Source organism: Oncorhynchus gorbuscha, unplaced genomic scaffold (assembly GCF_021184085.1).
Source record: "Oncorhynchus gorbuscha isolate QuinsamMale2020 ecotype Even-year unplaced genomic scaffold, OgorEven_v1.0 Un_scaffold_4586, whole genome shotgun sequence".
Taxonomy (NCBI): domain Eukaryota; kingdom Metazoa; phylum Chordata; class Actinopteri; order Salmoniformes; family Salmonidae; genus Oncorhynchus; species Oncorhynchus gorbuscha.
In genome coordinates, this window is record NW_025748572.1 from 17,501 (window position 1) to 29,271 (window position 11,771).

General features: G+C 42.9%; 1 protein-coding gene across 1 annotated transcript in view; it reads right to left on the bottom strand.

Moving 5' to 3' along the window:
• The window catches only part of LOC124028651 (cdc42-interacting protein 4 homolog), a gene marked incomplete at its 5' end in the record, with an annotated part of 21,948 nt that extends 10,527 nt beyond the window's left edge, over positions 1–11,421 (bottom strand). Inside the window, 6 exons of the mRNA XM_046340659.1 lie at positions 1,285–1,413; positions 5,106–5,210; positions 8,490–8,552; positions 9,121–9,268; positions 10,796–10,849; positions 11,306–11,421. Of these exons, the coding sequence (XP_046196615.1) occupies positions 1,285–1,413; positions 5,106–5,210; positions 8,490–8,552; positions 9,121–9,268; positions 10,796–10,849; positions 11,306–11,421 (615 nt within the window). The remainder of the gene's footprint in view (positions 1–1,284; positions 1,414–5,105; positions 5,211–8,489; positions 8,553–9,120; positions 9,269–10,795; positions 10,850–11,305) is intronic.
• Positions 11,422–11,771: the final 350 nt, after the last annotated feature.

Below are 11,771 nucleotides of genomic sequence, written 5' to 3' on the forward strand. Positions count from 1 at the left end.
ACATGCTTTTTCAGTTCTGCCCACAAATGTTCTATAGGATTGAGTTCAGGGCTTTGTGATGGCCACTCCAATACCTTGACTTTGTTGTCCTTAAGCCATTTTGACACAACTTTGGAAGTATACTTGGGGTCATTGTCCATTTGGAAGACCCATTTGCAACCAAGCTTTAACTTCCTGACTGATGTCTTGAGATGTTGCTTCAATATATCCACATAGTTTTCCTGCCTCATGATGCCATCTATTTTGTGAAGTGCACCAGTCTCTCCTGCAGCAAAGCACCCCCACAACATGATGCTGCCACACCCGTGCTTCACGGTTGGGATGGTGTTCTTCGGCTTGCAAGCCTCCCCCTTTTTCCTCCAAACATAACAATGGTAATTACGGCCAAACAGTTATATTTTTCTTTCATCAGAGAACATTTCTCCAAAAAGTACGATCTTTGTCCCCATGTGCAGTTGCAAACCGTAGTCTGGCTTTTTTATGGCAGTTTTGGAGCAGTGGCTTCTTCCTTGCTGAGTGGCCTTTCAGGTTATGTCGATATAGGACTCGTTTTACTGTGGATATAGATACTTTTGTACCTGTTTCCTCCAGAATCTTCACAAGGTCCTTTGCTTTTGTTCTGGGATTGATTTGCACTTTTCGCACCAAAGTACATTCATCTCTAGGAGACAGAACGCGTCTCCTTCCTGAGCAGTATGACGGCTGTGTGGTCCCATGGTGTTTATACTTGCGTATTATTGTTTGTATAGATTAACGTGGTACCTTCAGGTATTTGGAAATTGCTCCCAAGGACGAACCAGACTTGGAGGTCTACAATTGTTTTTATGAGGTTTTGACTGATTTCTTTAGATTTTCCAATGATGTCAAGCAAAGAGGCACTGAGTTTGAAGGTAGGCCTTGAAATGCATCCACAGGTACACCTCCTATTGACTCAAATGATGTCAATTAGCCTATTAGAAGCTTCTAAAGCCATGACATAATTTTCTGGAATCTTCCAAGTTGTTTAAAGGCACAGTCAACTTAATGTATGTAAACTTCTGACCCACTGGAATTGTGATGCAGTGAATTATAAGTGAAATAATCTGTGTTGGAAAAATGACTTGTGTCATGCACAAAGTAGATGTCCTAACCAACTTGACAAAACAATAGTTTGTTTACAAGAATTTTGTGGAGTGGTTGAAAAACAAGTTTTAATGACTCCAACCTAAGTGTGTTTAAACATCCGACTTCAACTGTGTGTATATATATATCTCACACACACACAACGTAAGTAAAGTGTGTTACATTAAACAGCTGCGGTATCTCTGTGTAGTAGAAGGTGTTCTGTTCCTTGTTGTATTTCTGGAGCTGGGCGGCGTAGTCGTTCCTGCACTCCTCCGCTGTGTGTGTCTTCACATGGGCATGTTGCTTCACCTGCACACACACCTGTATTAACTGGTATATAGGTACGTATGCTGCTTCACCTGGACACACCTGTATTAACTGGTATATAGGTACGTATGCTGCTTCACCTGAACACACACCTGTATTAACTGGTATATAGGTACGTATGCTGCTTTACCTGCACACACACCTGTATTAACTGGTATATTGGTACGTATGCTGCTTCACCTGGACACACCTGTATTAACTGGTATGTAGGTACGTATGCTGCTTTACCTGAACACACACCTGTATTAACTGGTATATAGGTACGTATGCTGCTTCACCTGAACACACACCTGTATTAACTGGTATATAGGTACGTATGCTGCTTCACCTGAACACACACCTGTATTAACTGGTATATAGGTACGTATGCTGCTTTACCTGCACACACACCTGTATTAACTGGTATACGTATGCTGCTTCACCTGGACACACCTGTATTAACTGGTATGTAGGTACGTATGCTGCTTCACCTGGACACACACCTGTATTAACTGGTATATAGGTACGTATGCTGCTTCACCTGCACACACCTGTATTAACTGGTATATAGGTACGTATGCTGCTTCACCTGCACACACCTGTATTAACTGGTATATAGGTACGTATGCTGCTTCACCTGCACACACCTGTATTAACTGGTATATAGGTACGTATGCTGCTTCACCTGAACACACACCTGTATTAACTGGTATATAGGTACGTATGCTGCTTTACCTGCACACACACCTGTATTAACTGGTATATTGGTACGTATGCTGCTTCACCTGGACACACCTGTATTAACTGGTATGTAGGTACGTATGCTGCTTCACCTGCACACACACCTGTATTAACTGGTATATAGGTACGTATGCTGCTTCACCTGCACACACCTGTATTAACTGGTATATAGGTACGTATGCTGCTTCACCTGCACACACCTGTATTAACTGGTATATAGGTACGTATGCTGCTTCACCTGCACACACCTGTATTAACTGGTATATAGGTACGTATGCTGCTTCACCTGCACACACCTGTATTAACTGGTATATAGGTACGTATGCTGCTTCACCTGGACACACACCTGTATTAACTGGTATATAGGTACGTAAGCTGCTTCACCTGGACACACACCTGTATTAACTGGTATTTAGGTACGTATGACCTGGACACACACACACACCTGTATTAACTGGTATATAGGTACGTATGCTGCTTCACCTGGACACACACACACCTGTATTAACTGGTATATAGGTACGTATGCTGCTTCACCTGGACACACACACACCTGTATTAACTGGTATATAGGTACATATGCTGCTTCACCTGGACACACACCTGTATTAACTGGTATATAGGTACGTATGCTGCTTCACCTGGACACACCTGTATTAACTGGTATATAGGTACGTATGCTGCTTCACCTGAACACACCTGTATTAACTGGTATATAGGTACGTATGCTGCTTCACCTGGACACACCTGTATTAACTGGTATATAGGTACGTATGCTGCTTCACCTGCACACACCTGTATTAACTGGTATATAGGTACGTATGCTGCTTCACCTGGACACACACACACACACCTGTATTAACTGGTATATAGGTACGTATGCTGTTTCACCTGCACACACCTGTATTAACTGGTATATAGGTACGTATGCTGTTTCACCTGGACACACACCTGTATTAACTGGTATATAGGTACGTATGCTGCTTCACCTGGACACACACACACCTGTATTAACTGGTATATAGGTACGTATGCTGCTTCACCTGGACACACACACACCTGTATTAACTGGTATATAGGTACATATGCTGCTTCACCTGGACACACACCTGTATTAACTGGTATATAGGTACGTATGCTGCTTCACCTGGACACACCTGTATTAACTGGTATATAGGTACGTATGCTGCTTCACCTGAACACACCTGTATTAACTGGTATATAGGTACGTATGCTGCTTCACCTGGACACACCTGTATTAACTGGTATATAGGTACGTATGCTGCTTCACCTGCACACACCTGTATTAACTGGTATATAGGTACGTATGCTTGCTTCACCTGGACACACCTGTATTAACTGGTATATAGGTACGTATGCTGCTTCACCTGAACACACCTGTATTAACTGGTATATAGGTACGTATGCTGCTTCACCTGGACACACACCTGTATTAACTGGTATATAGGTACGTATGCTGCTTCACCTGGACACACCTGTATTAACTGGTATATAGGTACGTATGCTGCTTCACCTGAACACACCTGTATTAACTGGTATATAGGTACGTATGCTGCTTCACCTGAACACACCTGTATTAACTGGTATATAGGTACGTATGCTGCTTCACCTGGACACACCTGTATTAACTGGTATATAGGTACGTATGCTGCTTCACCTGCACACACCTGTATTAACTGGTATATAGGTACGTATGCTTGCTTCACCTGGACACACCTGTATTAACTGGTATATAGGTACGTATGCTGCTTCACCTGAACACACCTGTATTAACTGGTATATAGGTACGTATGCTGCTTCACCTGGACACACACCTGTATTAACTGGTATATAGGTACGTATGCTGCTTCACCTGGACACACCTGTATTAACTGGTATATAGGTACGTATGCTGCTTCACCTGAACACACCTGTATTAACTGGTATATAGGTACGTATGCTGCTTCACCTGGACACACACCTGTATTAACTGGTATATAGGTACGTATGCTGTTTCACATGGACACACCTGTATTAACTGGTATATAGGTACGTATGCTGCTTCACCTGGACACACACCTGTATTAACTTGTATATAGGTACGTATGCTGCTTCACCTGGACACACCTGTATTAACTGGTATATAGGTACGTATGCTGCTTCACCTGAACACATCTGTATTAACTGGTATATAGGTACGTATGCTGCTTCACCTGGACACACACCTGTATTAACTGGTATATAGGTACGTATGCTGCTTCACCTGAACACACCTGTATTAACTGGTATATAGGTATGTATGCTGCTTCACCTGGACACACACCTGTATTAACTGGTATATAGGTACGTATGCTGCTTCACCTGAACACACCTGTATTAACTGGTATATAGGTACGTATGCTGCTTCACCTGGACACACACCTGTATTAACTGGTATATAGGTACGTATGCTGTTTCACCTGGACACACCTGTATTAACTGGTATATAGGTACGTATGCTGCTTCACCTGAACACACCTGTATTAACTGGTATATAGGTACGTATGCTGCTTCACCTAGACACACACCTGTATTAACTGGTATATAGGTACGTATGCTGCTTCACCTGGACACACCTGTATTAACTGGTATATAGGTACGTATGCTGCTTCACCTGTATTAACTGGTATATAGGTACGTATGCTGTTTCACCTGGACACACACCTGTATTAACTGGTATATAGGTACGTATGCTGCTTCACCTGGACACACCTGTATTAACTGGTATATAGGTACGTATGCTGCTTCACCTGAACACACCTGTATTAACTGGTATATAGGTACGTATGCTGCTTCACCTGGATACACACCTGTATTAACTGGTATATAGGTACGTATGCTGTTTCACATGGACACACCTGTATTAACTGGTATACAGGGACGTGGTGTGAACGTTAATCTGTGTGAGCGTGTACCTTCTCAACATCTGCTTTCACAGCGTTTGTGTCGTTCTCAATTTTCTCCGCTTGCTGTGTGGCTTTCTCTGCCTCTCCCCACTCCTTGGCAAAACGCCTCTTCGTCTGCACACACACACACACACACACACACACACACACACACACACACACACACACACACACACACACACACACACACACACACACACACACACACACACACACACACACACACACACACACACACACACACACACACACACAGTTTAGTGAGGGTTATAGGGGATCATTAACTGGATTCAGCCACGGGACGATGGCTTCCTGAGCAGATGGACGGTCAGAAGGACATAACATATTTACAAATCATTTGGAGACTGCAAATTGACTAAAATAATCATATCAAATCTTGCTTACATTTATACATGATCCTGTCTATTAGGAGAGGGAACACATTTATATATGATCCTGTCTCTCTACTAGGAGAGGGAACACATTTATATATAATCCTGTCTATTAGGAGTGGGAATACTGGGGAACACATTTATATATGATCCTGTCTCTCTACTAGGAGAGGGAACACATTTATATATGATCCTGTCTCTCTATTAGGAGAGGGAACACATTTATATATAATCCTGTCTATTAGGAGTGGGAATACTGGGGAACACATTTATATATGATCCTGTCTCTCTACTAGGAGAGGGAACACATTTATATATAATCCTGTCTATTAGGAGTGGGAATACTGGGGAACACATTTATATATAATCCTGTCTCTCTACTAGGAGAGGGAACACATTTATATATGATCCTGTCTCTCTACTAGGAGAGGGAACACATTTATATATAATCCTGTCTCTCTATTAGGAGTGGGAATACTGGGGAACACATTTATATATGATCCTGTCTCTCTATTAGGAGTGGGAACACATTTATATATGATCCTGTCTCTCTACTAGGAGTGGGAATACTGGGGAATACATTTATATATGATCCTGTCTCTCTATTAGGAGTGGGAATACTGGGGAACACATTTATATATGATCCTGTCTCTCTATTCGGAGAGGGAATACTGGGGAACACATTTATATATGATCCTGTCTATTAGGAGAGGGAATACTGGGGAACACATTTATATATAATCATGTCTATTAGGAGAGGGAATACTGGGGAACACATTTATATATGATCCTGTCTCTCTATTAGGAGAGGGAACACATTTATATATAATCCTGTCTCTATTAGGAGTGGGAATACTGGGGAACACATTTATATATAATCCTGTCTCTCTATTAGGAGTGGGAATACTGGGGAACACATTTATATATGATCCTGTCTCTCTATTAGGAGTGGGAATACTGGGGAACACATTTATATATAATCCTGTCTCTCTATTAGGAGTGGGAACACATTTATATATGATCCTGTCTCTCTATTAGGAGAGGGAACACATTTATATATGATCCTGTCTATAAGGAGAGGGAATACATTTATATATGATCCTGTCTCTAAGGAGAGGGAATACTGGGGAACACATTTATATATGATCCTGTCTATAAGGAGAGGGAATACTGGGGAACACATTTATATATGATCCTGTCTATAAGGAGAGGGAATACATTTATATATGATCCTGTCTATAAGGAGAGGGAATACTGGGGAACACATTTATATATGATCCTGTCTATAAGGAGAGGGAATACTGGGGAACACATTTATATATGATCCTGTCTATAAGGAGAGGGAATACTGGGGAACACATTTATATATGATCCTGTCTATAAGGAGAGGGAATACTGGGGAACACATTTATATATGATCCTGTCTCTCTATTAGGAGTGGGAATACTGGGGAGCACATTTATATATGATCCTGTCTATTAGGAGAGGGAATACTGGGGAACACATTTATATATGATCCTGTCTCTCTATTAGGAGAGGGAATACTGGGGAACACATTTATATATGATCCTGTCTCTCTATTAGGAGAGGGAATACTGGGGAACACATTTATATATGATCCTGTCTCTCTATTAGGAGTGGGAATACTGGGGAACACATTTATATATGACCCTGTCTCTCTATTAGGAGAGGGAATACTGGGGAACACATTTATATATGATCCTGTCTATTAGGAGAGGGAATACTGGGGAACACATTTATATATGATCCTGTCTATAAGGAGAGGGAATACTGGGGAACACATTTATATATGATCCTGTCTATAAGGAGAGGGAATACTGGGGAACACATTTATACATGATCCTGTCTATAAGGAGAGGGAATACTGGGGAACACATTTATACATGATCCTGTCTATAAGGAGAGGGAATACTGGGGAACACATTTATACATGATCCTGTCTATAAGGAGAGGGAATACTGGGGAACACATTTATATATGATCCTGTCTATAAGGAGAGGGAATACTGGGGAACACATTTATATATGATCCTGTCTCTCTATTAGGAGTGGGAATACTGGGGAACACATTTATATATGATCCTGTCTATAAGGAGTGGGAATACTGGGGAACACATTTATATATGATCCTGTCTCTCTATTAGGAGAGGGAATACTGGGGAACACATTTATATATGATCCTGTCTCTCTATTAGGAGTGGGAATACTGGGGAACACATTTATATATGATCCTGTCTCTCTATTAGGAGTGGGAATACTGGGGAACACATTTATATATGATCCTGTCTCTCTACTAGGAGAGGGAATACTGGGGAACACATTTATATATGATCCTGTCTCTCTACTAGGAGAGGGAACACATTTATATATGATCCTGTCTCTCTATTAGGAGTGGGAACACATTTATATATGATCCTGTCTATAAGGAGAGGGAATACTGGGGAACACATTTATATATGATCCTGTCTCTCTATTAGGAGTGGGAATACATTTATACATGATCCTGTCTCTCTATTAGGAGTGGGAATACTGGGGAACACATTTATATATGATCCTGTCTATAAGGAGTGGGAATACTGGGGAGCACATTTATATATGATCCTGTCTCTCTATTAGGAGTGGGAATACTGGGGAACACATTTATATATGATCCTGTCTCTCTATTAGGAGTGGGAACACATTTATACATGATCCTGTCTCTCTATTAGGAGTGGGAATACTGGGGAACACATTTATATATAATCCTGTCTCTCTATTAGGAGTGGGAATACTGGGGAACACATTTATATATGATCCTGTCTCTCTATTAGGAGTGGGAATACATTTATATATAATCCTATATATAATCCTGTCTCTCTATTAGGAGAGGGAATACATTTATATATAATCCTGAACATTCAACCAATTTATTTGTTCTGCTCAGAAAACTTTGAGGGGGGGGGTTGCCAATCAAAACCACCCTCAATCACACAGAAACTCACATTCTCCAGCTGTTTGAAACTGATCTCCAAGTTCTGTTGAGCTTTTTTGGCATCGGCCAGGTACTGGGGGAGAGAGAGATTAGTTAGATGACAACATCAAAGTGAGTTCAACATATCGGTGATGTTATCCCCCCCCCCTCTCTCTCCCTCATCTCTCCCTCCTTCCCCCTTTCTCCCACCCTCCCCTCATCTCTCCCTCCTTCCCCTCTCTCCCCTCTCCCCCTCCCTCTCTCCCTCCCTCCTCCCCTCCCTCCCCTCCTCCCCTCCCTCCCTCTCTCCCTCCTCCCTCCCTCCCTCCATCTCTCCCCTCCCTCCCTCCCCTCTCCCTCTCTCCCTCCTCCCCTCCCTCCCCTCTCTCCCTCCTCCCCTCCCTCTCTCCCTCCTCTCTCCTCTCTCTCCCTCCATCTCTCCCCCTCCCTCCCTCCCTCTCTCCCTCCTCCCCTCCCTCCCTCCCTTCCATCTCTCTCCCTCCTCCCCTCCCCCCTCCCCTCCCTCCCTCTCTCTCTCTCTCTCCCCCTCCTCTCCCTCCCCCCCTCCTCCTCCCTCCCCCTCCCCCTCCTCCCCTCCCCCCTCTCTCCCTCTCTCCCCTCCATCTCTCCCCCCTCCCCCTCTCCCTCCATCTCTCTCTCACTGTTTTGCGTTCTTGTTTGAGGTCCTGAAGGTATTTGGTGAGTTCTACACAGATTCCAGTCATCATGTTCTCTGCTATTAGCTCTCTCTGGCCCGCATAGTCATTCAGCTCATTCACAATGTCCTGGAATGACTGGTGATTGGTGAACCTGCAGGTGGAGGGGCAACAAGACCGAGGGGATAGAGAGAGATTAGTTAGATGACAACATAGCCACTCTCTAGCCACTTTAAACTATGCCACTTTGTTTACATACCCTACATTACTCATCTCATATGTATATACTGTACTCGATACCATCTACTGCATCTTGCCTATGCCGTTCTGTACAATCACTCATTCATATATCTTTATGTACATATTCTTTATCCCTTTACACTTGTGTGTATAAGGTATTAGTCGTGGAGTTGTTAGGTTAGATTGGTTACTGTTGGTTATTACTGCATTGTCGGTACTAGAAGCACAAGCATTTCGCTACACTCGCATTAACATCTGCTAACCATGTGTATGTGACAAATAACATTTGATTTGAATGTGATTGGTTCACTTCCAGGAAACAGGGGTAAAGGGTTGTATGTTATTGGTTCACTTCCAAGAAACAGGGGTAAAGGGTTGTATGTTATTGGTTCACTTCCAAGAAACAGGGGTAAAGGGTTGTATGTTATTGGTTCACTTCCAAGAAACAGGGGTAAAGGGTTGTATGTTATTGGTTCACTTCCAGGAAACAGGGGTAAAGGGTTGTATGTTATTGGTTCACTTCCAAGAAACAGGGATAAAGGGTTGTATGTTATTGGTTCACTTCCAGGAAACAGGGGTAAAGGGTTGTATGTTATTGGTTCACTTCCAAGAAACAGGGATAAAGGGTTGTATGTTATTGGTTCACTTCCAAGAAACAGGGATAAAGGGTTGTATGTTATTGGTTCACTTCCAGGAAACAGGGGTAAAGGGTTGTATGTTATTGGTTCACTTCCAAGAAACAGGGATAAAGGGTTGTATGTTATTGGTTCACTTCCAGGAAACAGGGGTAAAGGGTTGTATGTTATTGGTTCACTTCCAGGAAACAGGGGTAAAGGGTTGTATGTTATTGGTTCACTTCCAGGAAACAGGGATAAAGGGTTGTATGTTATTGGTTCACTTCCAGGAAACAGGGGTAAAGGGTTGTATGTTATTGGTTCACTTCCAAGAAATCTGTCTGTCTAATAAAGACAAACACGAGAGACAAAGAATAAGCCCAGCATTCATCTGATAATCACTAACTGATTAGAGAGAGGACACACAGACAGAGATAGACACAGACAGAGACAGAGACAGAGAGATAGACACAGACAGAGACAGAGAGGCAGACAGACAGAGACAGAGAGGCAGACAGACAGAGACAGAGAGGCAGACAGACAGAGACAGAGAGGCAGACAGACAGAGACAGAGAGATAGACACAGACAGAGACAGAGAGATAGACACAGACAGAGACAGAGAGGCAGACACAGACAGAGACAGAGAGGCAGACACAGACAGAGACAGAGAGGCAGAGACAGACAGACAGACAGACAGACAGACAGACAGACAGACAGACAGACAGACAGACAGACAGACAGACAGACAGACAGACAGAGAGGCAGACAGAGAGGCAGACAGAGAGGCAGACAGAGAGGCAGACAGAGAGGCAGACAGACAACTCACCCACACTCTTGCTCCTCCTTGCTGCCTCGTTTGAGGTATTTCTTGGAGAGGTTTCTGAGAGGAAGAGAGAATGTCAGGGTTACATTCTAACAACTAATTAAAACACAGACAGACAGACAGACAGACAGACAGACAGACAGACAGACAGACAGACAGACAGACAGACAGACAGACAGACAGACAGACAGAGCACACAGAGCACACAGAGCACACAGAGCACACAGAGCACACAGAGCACACAGAGCACACAGACAGACAGAGCAGACAGACAGACAGACAGACAGACAGAGCAGACAGACAGAGCAGACAGAGCAGACAGAGCAGACAGAGCAGACAGACAGAGCAGACAGAGAAGACAGAGAAGACAGAGCAGACAGAGCAGACAGACAGAGCAGACAGACAGAGCAGACAGACAGAGCAGACAGAGCAGACAGAGCAGACAGACAGAGCAGACAGAGCAGACAGACAGAGCAGACAGAGCAGACAGAGCAGACAGACAAAAACAGACACCTGAGTTGCTTGGCGTAGTTCTGTTCTATCTCGGTCCGTTCTCTGACAAACTTCACATATCGGTCCACCAGATCCAGTCCTGACTGGGTGTGTTTATCAATACCATCATACTGGTCCTACAGACAGGAGAGACAGAACAGGGTTAGATACTGGACTGATATAACACACTCCTCTATACAGTAGTAATATAACTACTAGTAACTGATACAACACACTCCTCTATACAGTAGTAATATAACTACTAGTTACTGATATAACACACTCCTCTATACAGTAGTAATATAACTACTAGTTACTGATATAACACACTCCTCTATACAGTAGTAATATAACTACTAGTTACTGATATAACACACTCCTCTATACAGTAGTAATATAACTACTAGTTACTGATACAACACACTCCTCTATACAGTAGTAATATAACTACTAGTTACTGATATAACACACTCCTCTATACAGTAGT